The following is a 17,088-nucleotide window of genomic DNA, read 5'->3' on the forward strand; positions in this document are numbered from 1 at the left end:
CTCTTATGTTCTTAAGGAATGTACACATCATGGTTTTATACAGTAAATCAAGACTCTGAAGAATTATAAGAATCCATTAATTTTGGCTGAATCTTCTAGTACTGCCTTGATGACATCACTTCTGGTTTTGCACTGGAAGTAAAAAAATAAGGTCTACGCTGATGATGCAAAATCAGGTAAAAATATATTTTATTACTCAGTTAAATTTCCTGAAAATCCCCTCTTTCTGAAGAACTACTGCAAGACTAACAGATTCCCTTGATGAAACCTGTTGGTGAAATGTGTAAGGAATTTTTGGAAATCTGAGTAATAAAATATATATATTTACCTGATTTTGCACCATTGGCCTTGGCCTTATTTCTTATTTCCTGGGACTGGTGTGGCTCTTTATTTTCTTGTTTGCACAGGGAGTAACATTGCGCGTAGGCACAACATCAGTTCAATCACAAAGAAAAGAAAACACCAGGATCTGATAAAGGACAACTCCATTTGATCAACTCCTGTGAACATTTAATGGTTGTAATACACAGCTTTAATAGTTGTGTGTATAAATTATAAAGACAAATCACAAATGCAAGATCTTAGCAGGACTATCAAGATGCTGTCTTCGTTTCTTTTCCAGAGCTGATTGCTGAATCAAAACTGGAAACAAATGTGCTTCAAAAACAGAAACATACATTTGAACTAGTTGAAACAATGTATTGATTCTCAGCACCAAGAGAAACAAGCAACTGGCATTAGATTTGGTACAAAAGAAACCATTGAATAAAGGACCAGCTCTCTCTCTCTCTCTGCTGGCAACATGCAAGTTACCAGTCTTTTATCTTTGCATTTTCTCGTCTTAAGGCATGCCAGATCATGGCATTTCAAGATGATTAAGAGAAATGTTTCCAACACAAGAGTCTGAAAACCGGTTATGAAATAGTCTATATTGTTAGTAACAGCGGAACAGTCTTGCTCTGACCATCCTCGGCTCAGAAATCTAATCAGGGCTTTCCTTTACAAAAGAAAGATCTGTTAGTTTTGGAAAAGGCAGATGCTGGTGAAAAACCACTTAAAGTCCTTCCTGTTCACATCGTGTAGAAGCCGACGGCCACGGTTGCTCCTAAGAAGAAAAGAGCAAGAACCCAGCGCAGGAGTGGTGTGCTGGGCAGCATATCCTTATGCTGCATCTGTGACCGTTCATTTTCCATGGCAGGAGCTGGACCTACATTGGTAGAAAAATGAAAGACTTTTCAGGCTGGAAACCAGGTGAGGAGCTTTTGTTTCTAGTTAGTGATGCTCCAGTGACACTGATAATATCATTGGATACCAGAAGAGCAGGCACACCAGATAAATGATCCAAAAAGATAATATTACAGACTAACTAGATATCCAAGCTGTACAAACAGCATGGAAAACTCATTGCTAGACAAACCCTTAAAATGGGAATTATTATTTATTTCATTTGATTTTGAACTGCCCTCAGGGTGGTGTACAACACAATATCACATAGACATAATTAAAAATAGATTGAAACCAAAGCAGCAGCCTAAAGATGGCACTAACGCCAGAAACAGATTTGTCCACAATAATGGTGGGTTGGGGGGGGGAGTATATTCCTGGAGCGGTGCGAGCCTTTCATTTGAAAGTGGTTCCCCTCATTCTTTACAGTTCAGCTATTTGGATTAAAGCTGTCTCTGATAATATCAGCCAACCACTAGCCCAATTCTTAAGAAAATGCTGAATAGTCCCTACTGCATGTCCAACATCATATTACAGGCAGAATATGGACAGATATCCTTGAAAGCAAGTGCATGGTTTTTTGCCTTCAAACGGACTAAAAAAGCTCTTTGCTGAAGATGGTTTGTTAGCCGCTTTAAATTGTGATACCTACAGATTGACTGGGATAAAAGCCCTGAATGAGAAACTGATGAAACTTGGAATGCCAATAGATGATATTTCTGAGATGGACAAAAGCAAAGCATTTTCTCTGATCAAAAAGTGAGTCGTTGAAATTGACCATGGTAGTTTGAACCTGAGCCCACAGAGTATGCTCACCCCTAATTTTTGGTCTTTCTTACCCAAAAGGAAGGAAAGGAAAGATGGCACTAAAAAATTCTAATGATGCCACTTTCTCATGGGGGAGCAGGGGGGTGGGAATGTCAGGAAGATGAAACTGTCACTGTCCTCAAACAAATACCTGGTGGAACTAGGCTTGCCAGCTCCCAGCAGGGGATCCCCTGGTTTTGTAGGAAAGAGTTAGCTAGAACCTGATTATGGGATGGAGGAAAACTCCACCCCCTAGGCTGCTTTCCTTTCCTGTTCCTGTCTGAAGAAGCTGGTTGAAATACAGCAGATTGTTACATTCAGCAACTCCTGTGAGTAAATTGTCCCAGTGAAATCACAGAACTGTGGGCTTGCAAACTCTGTTTATTTTGGCTGTGTTGTGAGAATGTATGTGTGTCCCTTTAAAAAGCCATGATTGGAAATGCTTCCAAAGCCTGACAAGGGAACTTGTGGGGGTATGACAAACTTCCTTTCATTTAGTGGAAGTAGGCAAAAAAATAGGATGAGGAAATGAAGATTGTATTCAGGGTTACTGCACTGCTGTATTTTTATTTATTTAGAGAATTGGAAAGTCCTCTGGCTCCACCCCCAAAGTCCCCAGATATTTCCTGATATGGACCTGGCAACTTTAGGCAGAACATCTCTGCCCTACAAGCCTTGTGGAACTTCATCAACTGTACTAGGAGACAGGGCTGAAAATGCCTTGGTTCTGGTAAAGGACAGCCTGATATTTCTCAGGCCAAAATGACTAAATTTCTAGAAACTAAAATTACCAGAAAATTACTAGAAACTAAGAGCTTCCAAAGATGTCAACCACCAAAGTGATTTTCTGATTGTGCTACATTTCATAACCAAGTTGTGTAAGGCAGAAATACCAGGAAGCTGGGGTGCCAGGCCAGGGGAACTGAAAGAGAGGAACTTTAAAAGGGTTTTTTTCCCCCAGACAAAGGACAGGTCAACAAAATGTTTCACTAGAGACAGGCATGTGCCTTCACTGGAGTTGATTTCTGCCAGTCAAACTAAGGTTCTAAACTTGTTTCATATCTGTTTATTATGCTAAAGAATGCTATAGAGTAGGGGTGGCCAAACTGTGGCTCTTTTACACATATTGTTTGGCTCTCAAAGCCCCCTACTGCCCTGTCAGCCAGCTGGGAGAACACATTTGTTTCTATAAATCACTTGTCCAATCCAGCTGGTGGCTTGGATAATGCATTTAAAGTTAAAGTTGCTTTCTTTCCATTTCTCCCTCCCTCCCTCTCCCTCCCCATCTTCCTCCCTTCCCATCTTCCTTCCTCTCCATTTTCCTTCCTGCCTGCCTGCCCTCAAACATCTGACATTCATGTCTTGCGGCTCTTAAACATCTGACATTTATTCTGTGTGGCTTTTATGTTAAGCAAGTTTGGCCACCCCTGCTATAGAGTTTTGTGAAGGAACTACAGATCTCTATTAGATCTCCCAATAGACTCAACAAACTACAGTTCCTTGGATTCTTTGCTGGTGGTGGGGATGACAGTTGAAGTGGTTTGACATTGGTTCCAAAGCAGTGTATACAGGGCCAGATTAAGGCCAACTGGTGCCCCAAGCACAGCCTAACAATGGTGCCCCTCAGCCCTTCCATTGCTTAATGACAAGACATTAAGATGCAATAAGTGTGGAATGTGAAATAAGAGATTGGAAAATACAGCTTTCTCCCAAGCTATCCCCCACACCAGATCTATATTAAATATAAACTTTAAAAATCATTTAACACTAAATAGCAGTAAGCAATATGAGCAAAATAACTTCTCTGTGATGCCACCCATTTCCCTTGGTGCCCTAAGGACATATTTGTTTGGTGTAATGGTTAACCCAAAGCAGAGACTATAATTGCAGCATAGATGGATCCCAAGCCATTTGCTCAGCACATCCCTAAAATGTCAGCCAACAAACAGCAAATGTAAATCAGCAGCAACAACAAAAAGTTACAAAAAAGTGCTAACACTCATATCTAAGGCTGCACTGGTTTCTCTCAATTTCCCCCTTAAGGGCTTTGAAGACTTCGTCCCCTTCAAGGTGCCAGTGCTCAGTACTGGTAAGTATTGCCTTAAAAAAAAAATGGCAAAAATAAGGAAAATGAAGGAGTCAGTCATATCTTCTAAAAGATGTAACCAAGCAATACAACTGAAAGAGTAGAAACCTTTTAGAAATTCTTACTGTGTGATCTGTTGATTCCTCTTGTGTGAAGCTCCAGTATTGGTTGTACGCCACTGCCATTTGCTGATGGTTTTCCTTGACTAATCAGCCTTTGCAGTTCTGCAAACACCTGGGAAGATGGATAACAAATTAGTTCTGTTACTATGAACCATCCTTTAACCCATTTCACTGGATCTAATTGGAATGGATTTCATTGGATCTAAAGCTGGAAAATCCTCAATATTCCTAGCTATCCTACTGAAATAGACATGAATTTGAAACTCACAGTAGGAAGACATTGCAAACGTGCTAGTATACAATGTGGGGGGGGGGGGAACCCCTCGGTATTTATAGTATATACACTATAGCTGAGACCCGAACTACACACTACACATAATGTATGATTACCACAGGGACTTGCAGCTGCAAGACATAGAGGAGCTAAGGAAAAGGAAAGGTCCCCTGTGCAAGCACCAGTCATTTCCGACTCTGGGGTGACGTTGCTCTCGCAATATTTTCACGGCAGACTTTTTACGGGGTGGTTTGCCATTGCCTTCCCCAGTCACCTACACTTTCCCCCCAGCAAGCTGGGTACTCATTTTACCAACCTCGGAAGGATGGAAGGCTGAGTCAACCTGGAGCTGGCTGCCTGAAAACCCAGCTTCCGCTGGGGATCAAACTCAGGTTGTGAGCAGAGCTTAGGACTGCAGTACCGCAGCTTTAACACTCTGTGCCACGGGGCTAAAAGCACATACAAATGTCACTCCTTTGGAAAAAAGAGAAAGTGGTCTGTGAGTCAGGCCTCCACTTGAAATAATCTATTTTTCTTAACAATAGGATTACAATTTGTTTTCGCACTAGCCTACTGTTATGGATTCATATCAGTTTATGACAAAGAAGGATTGTCTTGTTTTGAACTTACAATAAACACCGCACTATTTAATGGGATACAGCCTGCATGATACAGGACGTATTTCAACCATTTCACATGTCTCTTGTCCCATCTTTTCCATTCAGTACACTCTTTTGCACACCTCATCACCACTGGAGGGGCACTCTGTGCAGCAAGCCTTTGTAAATTGAAGCTTATATGAATTTATAGTTCCCTTGAATTGAATTCAGAATATGTACTAAACTTTCTGATTGGCCGAAGTAGAGAAGTCCTCATCTGCAGGGTAAACATGACATAACAGATACAGGCAAGTCTTTTGTCCTACTTTTGCCATGCCCAAATGCTGTTGCTGGAGAAGAAATGGCATGATCCATTTCTCAAGTAGAGATTTGCCAGGATTCTTGGTTCTTTTTCATGTTATGCACATTTATCCCAGAACGGATACATCATCCAACAAATCTAAAGGAACAATGTAAGCAGCTTTGGATAACTGCTAGCTTTGATATTTTCAAAGGAAAAATGGTCATCGTTTTTTGTCTGAGCATACCTTGGGACAACTTGGGATCTTTTGGACTTGGCATAGTCATTAGTCATCAGTGAACTTCCTGAATTAGGTCTTAGGAGAGCCAGTTTGGTGTAGTGGTTAAGTGTGCAGACTCTTATCTGGGAGAACCGGGTTTGATTCCCCACTTCTCCACTTGCACCTGCTGGCATGGCCTTGGGTCAGCCATAGCTCTGGCAGAGGTTGTCCTTGAAAGGGCAGCTGCTGTGAGAGCCCTCTCAGTCCCACCCACCTCACAGGGTGTCTGTTGTGGGGGAGGAAGGTAAAGGAGATTGTGAGCCACTCTGAGACTCTTCGGAGTGGAGGGCGGGATATAAATCCAATATCTTCTTCTTAGGATACAATAGTATTTTCTTTAGGGATCATGATATTGTTCCTATTTGGATTCCCCCCCCCCCCTACTTGGCCAACATTTCTACCTCTAATTGGGCTACATATTCTGCCACTGGAAAACTAACACATTGCTGAGTAGACTTCCACTAAGTTTTCCACAGGGAAGGAACATCTCTTCCTTCAGGGATAGGCTGGCCATACAAATTACAGGGAAAGTTACCACTTGGCTGCTGCCCTGGAGGGCCTCAGGTGGCCCAGAGCAAGCAGCACTAAGCCTCAGAGGTTTTGCCAGTGCTGCAGGGTGCCCTGGGCTTCGGCCCTTGATCAGCAACAATGATCAGCATCTGCTTACCTGTTGCCTCCTCCAGCACTGCAACTATTTAGCAGGGTGAGCTGCCTCATTGTTAGCATGTGCTGCCAGCCAGATCAGGGCCAGGTGGCCCCTGCAAGTGCTGGTATGCTAGACCACAGGGATTGCTCAGCTTGGTTAGTTTCTGGGACCTTTTAATTCCCTCCTCTGTCTCTGTCTCCCCCTATTCTTTTATATTTAACCTTAGGAAGTGTTCTCTGAAACCTGAAAGACAGTTCTTTATAACTCATAACACAAAAGATATTATGTCACTATCTCTAGTTCAATGTAAAGAAGTAATTTCTCAGTGGAAGAAGTTTGGTGAAGCTCTTGGGAATTGTTATCATCTCCAAGAACCATTAACAGAAATGTCATCTTGACTTTGAACACAGCTGCAGCCTGCACAGTGGGGGGGGGGGAGAGATGGGCAATTACTCACGTCTATATTCAGCAGGAAAGCTTTCTTGGCCTCTTCAATGATTCTCTTCTCAGTAGCTGCGTCCATAGGAAGAGTGTTCATCCGAGCTCGATAGAGTTGCTTGAACTTGCTGATGTTGGTGACTGCAGGGAAGCTGAAGAAAGCCAGACCTTCTCCAGTTTGGGGCAGATGAAGAGACTTCTGTGCAATCTTCTTCAGTATCTGGCCTCCAGAGAGATCTCCCAGGTAGCGGGTGTAAGCATGAGCAACCAGAAGCTCAGGTTCATACTGGCCTACATGATGGAGCCTGTCCACGTAATTCTGAGTTGCCTCATGACATTGGATCTCCTGTCTCCATGTGGGGCCATAGAAATACTCCAAGTCTTTCTCCAAAGCGGCACAGCGATTCAACTCCACTGGGAAATAAACAGGGGCATAGACTGGATTGTCCTTATTCCTCTCGCTTTCCTCTTCCAGAGCTGAATAGATATAGTACAGGGAAGCTAAATATAGCTGGAAGGGAGTGGGAGTTGGAGAGGAGAAGAAGAAAGCCTTAATTTCAAGGCTGCCATTTAACCATGCAGACTAACCCTCCAATTTCACATAAAACCGTTATTTCATGAAATTCCTGCACTCTTATCCATATGCGTTTACAAGGCAATTACTGGCATTGGCATGCAGTAAGTAACATAAAACCAGAATAAAGCCAATAAAACATAACACAACACACAAAAATCAACAGAACCTGCCTTAAACCGAATCAGCCTTACAATTCAATATCTAACAGCCGTATTTAGCAGGACACTCCCCTTCCCCCCATCAGACAAATAGAGAGCATTCCTAAGTAAGTCTATTTAGAATCCTATTGAAGTTTACTCAATGGGGCTTACTCCCAGGAGAGCTTTATTAGGATTGCACTATCAGCAACCAACCACCACCACAACAAAGCCAAACAATTGGACCAGAAGGAATAGCTCCACCTAGTATCTAAAATCAGATGAACCAGACACCAGGTAAATGTGGCAAGGAAGGTCCATGAAAATAACACCACCACAGAGAAGGCCCTTTTCCAGCAACCACCCATAGGGGTCCCAGTCTCCAGGTGGTGGCTGGAGATTTCCCGGAATTACAACTTATCTCCAGGTTACAGAGATCAGTTCCCCTGAAAATGGCTGCCATTGAAGGTAGATTCTGTGGCATTATACCCAATGAGGTCCCTCCCCTCCTCAAACCCCATCTCTCTAAGCTCCACTCCCCCCCCCCCAAATCTCCAGGTATTTTCCAAGTTAGAGCTGGCAGCAACCCTAGCCACCCATCTTACTTCAGAAGTAAACAGAACAGGCTTGCAAACCTCCAGGTAGGGCCTGGAGAACTGGAATTACAGCTATTACCAGACTACAGAGATCAGTTCCCCTGGACAAAATGGTTGCTTTGGAGGGTGGTGTAGCCTCCATGACATTAAACCCTATGGATCTTACTTCCCTCCCCAGGCCTCATCCTCCTCAGGCACTACTCCCAAATCTCCAGTAATTTCCCAACCCAAAGTTGCAACTTTTCAGGGAGAAGGGCATGTATTTATTAGTGTACTTACTGTATATATGTTAAAGACATTTCCAATGTATTCAACATTTGTATTCTACCACATTCACCATTACTATTTTAGAAAAAGACAAGCAGGAAGAGGCATATAAGAACTAATTTAGCAGATTCCTTTAGCTCCAGATAATAATGTAGTGTATTTGGGGCAGTATTTGATATCTGCTCCTTCATTTCTCCACACCTTGAACAATTCACATTTTGTTTTACATTGGGATCTAATTATCCAGTGCCAAGGCTTCTGCCTATTTGTGTATCATTCAAAGGGGGAAGCGATGGAGAGGCTCTTCGATGCATTTTGGTTGGCTCAAAATTAGACAAAAAATGCTTTTAGAATCAGGGCTTTTTTGGAGCAGGAACACAGTTCCGGCTGGCTTGGCACCAGGGGGCATGGCCTAATATGCAAATAAGTTTCTGGACTTTTCCTACAAAAAACACCCTGTCTAGAATGTTTAATGCTCTTTAAGAAGTGCTGTCTTGAGGGCAAGAGACATTACCTGTATTGAGAAGCAGTCAGAATGACTTGTTCTCTACAATAGCCATATAGAAGGTGTTCATTTTTCAGTTTATCATGTTAGCATGAGCAGATGTCCAGGAGCAGACCCTGTTCCAGTTTTGCCTGTGCTTCATGGTATTTTCTTAAGCCCAAGAGCTCCTGCCTGCATTTCTAGATTCCATGCTTGAAAGTTTCCACATGACCCAGAAAACATGACTCAGGCTGTTTTTCCAGCATCACAAACAGTTTGTCTCTGACACAACTTGAGTCTTAAATCCTTAGGCATGCATACTCCCTTTCTTCTGCCCTCAAGTGTGGAGCCAAGACCGAAGGTTCCCTCATCTGGGAATTGTTTGATCTAACCACAGCGTGCTCTAACCATATCTGAATTCTAGCACTGTAACAAATTGGAATTTCATCTCGCTTCAGAATCCCAATTACTGTGAAAGAAACAAGCCTCATATTGTCAAAGTGGCTAGATTAGGATATCACAGCAAATTGTGGTTCATTTATATCAAGAAGACTTCACCCTTTGACCTTGCAGGTAAGGAAAACCCACTAGGTCAAGGATTTTCACTTTAGGTATGCCTCATGCTTTTTTTTTTAATGTTGGTTTGTTCATGGCATCTGAATAAAAACACAGATATGTGGTTAGACTTTGCACTGTTCCTAGCTCTGAAGTTGGTAGTGAGTTTGAATCCTGAAACTGCCCTGCAGAAGGGAAAGCAACTTCAACATACAGCTGCCCCATATACATGGGCAGAGAGGTCCAATTTTAACAGTAAACAGGTCCTCAGATTCAAAGGGAAGAATCCTCACCTAGTCCATAGTTTGCCTTCTGATAAATTTATCTCTCCCAATGTCTGAGGGTTGATGCAGAAGCTCAGGCAAAAACATTTGGAGAGAGTGGGGTGCAGGGAGATGACGAGCCGCATGTATGGGCTGGGTTTTGTCCTCCTCAAGGGCATGTTCCCTCAGTTCTTAAAACTGGATCCCATCCCTCCTCCTGTGTTAATTGGACAGAAGTTCTATGTTTCAACTCATGGAACTGCCACCATTGCATTTAATTTGGCTGTCTTCCCCCACATGGTTGCAAAAATGTGCCTTCACCACAAGAGCAGCAGAAAGTGGCATGAGAATGGCCAGGATGTCATCCACTACCACCACCCCGGGACAGGGGTGCCAGCTCCAGGTTGGGAAGTGCCAAGAGATTTTGGGGTGGAGCCTGAAGAGGGAGGAGTTTGGGAAGGGGAGGGGCTTTAAAGAGGTATGATGCCATAGAGTCTAAGAGGCCATTTTCTCCAGGTAAAATTATCTCTGTTGCCTGGAGATTGATTGTTATCTCAGAAGATCTCCAGCCACCACATGGAAACTAAATCACAAGAGAGTCAAGGAAGAAAGTCAGAACAAAACAAGACTGTGAGGGAGTAACTAGGCACAGCAATAACAGCATGTCAATTAACAGAACTTGACGACAATGTAACATATAAATGCAAATTCATGCATTCAACGACTCAACACTTTTATGCAATTATAAATTTGAGAAAGGTAAGTTTCCAGTGCTCCCAAGTCTTGTAATGGTATCTTAATACTTGAACTCTTCCAGAAAAGTGCTTGTACAGTCCCAATGGTCAATATATTTTTTCAAGACTCAAGTTGTGAATTCTTGTGTGTTGCTTTTCACCAATGACAAGGCCTGAACCTGGGGACTGAAACCTCTGACAGTGTTGTTGACTAAATCACCAGTTCCAAATCTAATCTTTATCAAAGAAGCATCACTAATGGTCATTCATTCAAAAAGGGCAGCTTCCATCTCAAGCACTTCAGTGGAGAAAAACCTAGGGGTTCTGGTTTTTAAACTGGTCCCTTTAGCCGTCCCTTTAATATCATTTCAATCTGCAAGCAATTATTACAAACTGATATTATTTAGCTCCATGCCATGAAAAGCTTCAGCTGCCCATTTCCATTCACTGAACTGCTATTAAAGGACATTTCTCCCCCCTCACAGCCACCTGGCAACTTTATCCACAGCCATGTCAATGCACATAATACTGCCTGCAAAGTCAGTAGATCAGACATGGACTGATTTCACACTAACCTTGCTCCATGGCAGGCTTCCCTTTTTCTCCAGAGCAAGCTAGCAATTTCGCACAAGCTGCTCCGCGTTGCCATTTTTCATCGTGGCAACCCCCAATTTGATGAACAGTTACATAAACCTGTTTTTTTTCAGGTTTACATTGCCATGTTCAAATCGGGGGTTGCCACGACAAAAAATGACGGTGCGGAACAGCTTGTGCAAAATTGCTAACTTTGCTCCAGAGAAAAAAGGAAGCCTGCTGCTTTAGTGCGAAATCAGTCTGAGTCAACGCATTGACATTTTCCTGTACTAAGAAAATAGCTCCTATTTCTACACAGCTACTTTACAAAAGTGTGCTTTTAGTTCTCAGATTGGGTTGCAAAAGACAAACAAGGAGATTCATTTCAAATATTAAAGGAAGTTTCAGGAAAGGTGACTGTCCAGAATATTGCCCAATCCTCTGAGAAATCACTGTGAGAATGACAAGCCATTTTCACTGAAATAAATGTTATCTTGTAATATGATTGGGCTTGGGGATACAGAAAAGTTCCAGCTGTCCATATAATTCCCATTCCCAGCAGAAATCCTGTGGCTGATGGCAGGTCCACACAGCAGCCTTCTACAGCTTAGGTTTGATGCCTATACAAGGAAGGAGGAAACATAGGGTTCCCAAATCCCCCGCTAGGCCTGGAGACTCCAGATTTGGAGCCTCCTCCCCCCGCTGGCCATAAAAGGGAAAGCGGGGGGAGGGGAGGGAGGAGAACGGCAGCCAGCGCTCTTCCGTTTTCTCAGGCTGCTTCCCACCCCCAGTCAGCTGGCCGGTGAAGGGAGGGGAGCCCAGCCACGCCCCCAAAGGACCATGTGCCTTTGCACCTCCGGAGGTGAGTGAGTTCTGTCCCCTGCATCAGATTTCCCAGAAACGGGGGGGGGGGGGGGGGAGGGGGTGGAGAGGGAAACGTCTTCTCATAGGGTATAATGGGGAATTGATCTGGAGGTTTCGGGGGCTCTGGGGGAGCTGTTTTTTGAGGTAGAGGCACCAAATTTTCAATATAGTATCTACTGCCTCTCCCCAAAGTATCCCCCAAATTTCAAAACGATTGGACCAGGGGGTCCAATTCTATGAGCCCCAAAAGAAGGTGCCCTTATCCTTCATTATTTCCCATGGAAGGAAGACATTTAAAAAGGTGTGCTGTCCCTTTAAATGTGATGGCCAGAACTCTCTTGGAGTTCAGTTATGCTTGTCACACTCTTGTTCCTGGCTCCGCCCCAATGTCTCCAGGTCCACCCCCAAAGTCTCCTGGCTCCACCCCCAAAGTCCCCAGATATTTCTTGAATTGGACTTGGCAACCCTAAGGAAACATGCAAACTTCAGGGTTGGCAAGCTGGGCTTTTATATGACTAGAACATTGTTTCAGTTCTGTTCCTGTTCATCCCATGTTGCCTCAACATAGCCTGTGTTTTCAGTGCACAAAGGTGGGGCAAAGAGAAAAATAGGTAGGCCCTGAAAGCATCCAGTGTGTGGGGCTGAGACATAAGATGAGTCCTGCTGGATCAGACTAGTGCCACCCTAAGCTCCTTGGAGGAAGAATGAGATACAAGTGCAATCGATGAAGAAGATGAAGATATTGGATTTATATCCCGCCCTCCACTCCAAAGAGTCTCAGAGCGGCTCACAATCTCCTTTACCTTCCTCCCCCACAACAGACACCCTGTGAGGTGGGTGGGGCTGGAGAGGGCTCCCACAGCAGCTGCCCTTTCAAGGACAACCTCTGCCAGAGCTATGGCTGACCCAAGGCCATTTCAGCAGGTGCAAGTGGAGGAGTGGGGAATCAAACCCAGTTCTCCCAGATAAGAGTCCGCACACTTAACCACTACACCAAACTGGCTCTCCACTACACCAAACTGGCCATGCTTGTCATGCTTTGAACTGAGGTCCAAAATGAACATGTCTTGGGTGTGTTTGTGAATTATCTATTACCCACCACCCTCTGCAGTTATTAATCCAGGAAGAGGGGGGAAAGTCAGGCAAAGAGGGAGTCTGTCTTTTTCCTTTCCAAATGTATCAATAAATATACATGTAATGGGACTACAACCAATCTTGGCTTCCTAACAAGTTTATTTTATGTTAAGGACAGGAGTCAATTTCAACTGCAAAACTACATAAAAACTACCTGTTCTCCCCCTGCATGACTGCCCAAAGTCTAAACAAAGACCTCAAACAATTGTGATTGTTCATTTTAAAATGCAAGGGAGATCCATTAATGAATTTCCCAGTGTCTCTTCTGATTTGGCCCTGAGACCTAACTCTGCCCCTAAAAAGATTTTGCCAGTATACCATATTCCCTTTGAACATCTCATTCATTACCATGCCAAATGACTGCTGCTTCTACAGTATCTGTTATTGATTACTGAGTCATTCATGTTATGCCATGCTTGTCATGCTTTCTCCTCCCATCTGTTTGGGCTGGGTTTTGTTTTATTTTTTTAATTTACCACTTTGTTTTAATGTAACTCTTCAGGGAATATTAAACGTCAATTGCTTGGTGATAAACTGGTCCCCTGAACCTGTCTCTCAAGCATTTTCATCATTGTTGAAATAGCTTCTCTGTTTTTTCCTGTTGACTGTTAAATCTTTGCCCCCGCTTACTGGCACCCCATTATCCATTCAGACCTACACCTATCTATTATCCCAAACTGGTTCTACTGGACTGAGGCAGAGAATGTTTGGCTGGTTTGCATATATTTAATTAGCTTGTATGATCAGTGCCAGCTCACTCCTGTAAATCTTTCTTACCTTTATCAGAGTTTTGTTTTCCTCTTTAGTGCTGGCCATATAACCCAAACACTTTCTAAATTATTCTTCTCCACTCTGGACCTTTTAACTTTTCCTATGCAATTGTATTATTCAGATTAGTTACAAATCTGGCTCAGATCTCTTGGTATTTTCTGCATATGGAAAGCATTTCTGTAGAGGATATCTTTCTCTTCATACCTTCCTGTTGCAGCCCCAGAGGTCACCTTGGGACAGGAGAGCCCACCCCCCCACACACCCCAGCAATGGGGTGGATGGAGATATGCAGTGAGAAAGGGGGAAAATCAGCTCCCATATGCAGAAATGTCCATTGGATCGAAGCCCCCTAAGACTAGCAAGCAGCTCATCAGAGTATGTAGCCTTCAGGGATGTCTTTATGACTTAGCAGAATATCTCCCTTTTAAGGTTTTAAAGGGTACAACTGCAAGTACACTAGCTTAGAAAAAAACTCAGAGAAACCTTTTCAGAATAAACTTTTTTTAGGACAGGGGTGCAAGTCCTGCTGATATCAGTGTGAAAGTTCATCATGTCCCATTGGAATCAATGTGACTTTAAGATATATATATATATATTATTAATCTATATCCTGCCTATGGTTGAAGGAGCTAACAAATTTTAAATTGCATTCAAATACAATTGTGACAGTAAAACTAATAACAATTACATTGGCAGCCATATTTTAAAAAAAAACTTCCTGATAATTATCTATATGGACAACTCCATTCAAAAGAAGCAGGTGACAATTCAGTTTTCATCTTAATCTGTAAATATCTTATGGAAAAGAGATGCTTTGTGCATCTTGAAGAGGACTGCCAATGAGGATGCTCTCTGGACCTCCTCTAGCATTCTCTTCTGCCACTAGAACTATGAGATTTTGACAAGATGTGGTTGGATGGGAGGTCAGATGGGGAAATTAGCATAGGAGACATTACTTAGGTCATGCTTATTGCCACTATTATAACACAATACAGTGACAAACATTGCAATTTTAAGCAGTGACACCCTTCTAAACTCATTGACTTCAGTGGACAGCACTGAAAATTATTGAAACACCCAGGCTAGATCATCTGAACTAGATACTCTCTTGACATGCATGCATGAGAAAAAAAACCCTATAACCTTTTTAATTGTGGCTTATAAAGGTGCACTTTTTCCAACTGGGAGCTTGAAATAGACATTTAAGAGTTAGGTTAATGGCAGGGTTTCAGTTAATTACTCTTAGCATTCCACAATTAAGAAAGGCACATCTGCCAATCAATCTCCAATTTTGATATATTTATTTCCTTCACTATGTTTCCCCTCCCAAATTAAATTCAAACAAACTAACCATATAAACTAATGTTTTTATTCCTATTTAGTTATTGCATCTGTTAAACATCTTCACTATGTTGTATGCTAATTTGCTGCTCATCCTCTCTATATGTATAGATTGATAACTTCTATTTCAATGTATCCAAAGAAGTGTGTATGCGTATGAAAGCTTATACCTTGAATAAAACTTCATTGATCTTAAAGGTGCCACTATAGACCCCAAAGTAAGTGATAGAAAAATATTAAGCCCTTGGGAGTCACATTGCAAAAGCCACCAGTTGCCAAGAAAACAAGACAAGACTCCAGCGCTTTGGCAGTAAATAAGATTTCAGCAGAGATATCAGACAGAAAGTGTATTTGTATAGTTCAGTTTCACCCTCTATACTAATTTCAGTGACACTTTCAAATGGGGCAAAAAATGCCCCCAACACTATCAGATTATACACTACATTTTGAGGAGGGGAGGAATGAAACTACACCCTACACCGCTGAGCGATACCATTCATGAGGAATTACGATCACTACAGGATCACTGTCGGAAGAAAGAAAGCTATGATCCCGCCTATACTGGAGTTTTGAGCAGCACCATGAAATGCATTTTAATTGTTACTTTATTCTTTTAAATTATAATCATAAATTGTTTTTGAACTGACTGTTAGCTGCCCTAAATCCGCTTGCAGAGAGGGGGGGGGATAGCAAACTAAAGTAATAAAATAAATAATAAACACCACTGTGCAACTGACCTTACCTCAATAAGGCTGGTGAACACCTGGAGTTGCAGAAGACTGACAACAAAGATTATCACACACACACACACCCCATACCCACACATGCTTTTTGCATCCGTTTGAGGATTTTACCCTAGTGCGGTTTAATAACACAAACAGTCATCGTTTATATGAGCAGTCCCTTCCCCAGTCACCCCCACCCCAGCCAAGAGAACCCCTATGTGTACCTTAAATTCCCGAAGCAGCACCTCTCCTTTCTGGAAACTCTTCATAAACTGCGTATTCTCTGCCTGTTCGTGCAGCTCTTTGGTGTCTTCCTTTAGGGCTTCCGACAGATCTTGAGTTGTTCTGAAAGGGCGGGTAGTTGAGAAAAGGTGGTGGGAAACATATCACTATTGAGAAGCAACTTGCTGGTACCCTTTCTGTATGAGGAATCTGGCGGTCTATGTGGAAACACAGATTCTAGGGAAGAGGCAAGATGCTAGCGAGGGGGGAGATTTCAATTCAAACTCAACCCCCGCCCCTAAAATCAAATTCCCATTCTGTCTCCAAAACAAGAGTCTTGTGGCACCTTAAAAACAGACACATTTGTTGTGCCAAAAGCTTTCTTGTCGCTGCCCACATTGTTAGTTGCCTCTCTCTTGGCAAGCCTGAGCCGCAATGAACTTGTTCGTCTTCGAGGTGTCCCAAAAACTGTTGGCATTGTGAGTGCAGCAGCCCACGCTATCCTCCTTCTCTTCCCAAACCCCCACGTACCTCTGTGCCATGGTTCTGTTTTCGGTCCTCCAGCTTCTGGGTAATCCCTTCTTTTTTCTCCCCTTGTGTGTTCCCGTCTCTCCGGGATCTGAGCAACTTCTGAGTTAGGCAGCCCTTCTGCCGCATCTTTCCCTTTATACTTTTATCCAGGGATCACGTGCCCAACCCAGAAGCCAGCTGATCTTCGTGTACAGTTCTCGGGGGACTTGCAACATACATGCCTCTTTCCCCTCGCCACCGAGGAAGCGCAACCCTTCCCTCCTCCCCCCACGACCAGGAGGGAAAGTCACCTGACGCATCTTGACAGCTAAGCTCAACAGCAGGATGTCAAGAGACTTCTTCAAGAATGCTGGCATGGCGCCCAACTTTATTAACTCCTTTTCTTCCTTGCAGTCACAATGTATAGTCTTTGGTCTTGATTATTAGTCACATTAATCATGTTGTATTTAATATATGCTGTTACTTTCATACAAAAGCAAGTTATGAGATGAATACGATGGACCTGAGGAAGGAGAAAACTGCCTATATACTATTCTT

The 17,088-nt window shown here is 42.9% G+C and overlaps 1 protein-coding gene across 1 annotated transcript; it reads right to left on the bottom strand.

Moving 5' to 3' along the window:
• Positions 1-493: 493 nt before the first annotated feature.
• On the bottom strand, positions 494-16,736 carry HMOX1 (heme oxygenase 1). The gene is made up of 5 exons (XM_060245544.1): positions 16,552-16,736; positions 16,023-16,143; positions 6,797-7,288; positions 4,243-4,351; positions 494-1,207 (listed from the first exon to the last, which is right to left on the bottom strand). The coding sequence occupies exons 1-5, from the start codon at positions 16,560-16,562 to the stop codon at positions 1,071-1,073; spliced, it is 870 nt and encodes a 289-aa protein (XP_060101527.1). The 5' UTR covers positions 16,563-16,736; the 3' UTR covers positions 494-1,070.
• Positions 16,737-17,088: the final 352 nt, after the last annotated feature.

The sequence above is a fragment of the Heteronotia binoei genome, chromosome 8 (genome assembly GCF_032191835.1).
Source record: "Heteronotia binoei isolate CCM8104 ecotype False Entrance Well chromosome 8, APGP_CSIRO_Hbin_v1, whole genome shotgun sequence".
NCBI lineage: Eukaryota > Metazoa > Chordata > Lepidosauria > Squamata > Gekkonidae > Heteronotia > Heteronotia binoei.

Coding starts and splice junctions, on each gene's coding strand:
- HMOX1 (XM_060245544.1), bottom strand. Junction 4,352..6,796: donor CTTTCCTGCTGAATATAGAC/GTGAGTAATTGC, acceptor CCATCTTCCCAG/GTGTTTGCAGAACTGCAAAG. Junction 1,208..4,242: donor AGGAATCAACAGATCACACA/GTAAGAATTTCT, acceptor CTACCAATGTAG/GTCCAGCTCCTGCCATGGAA.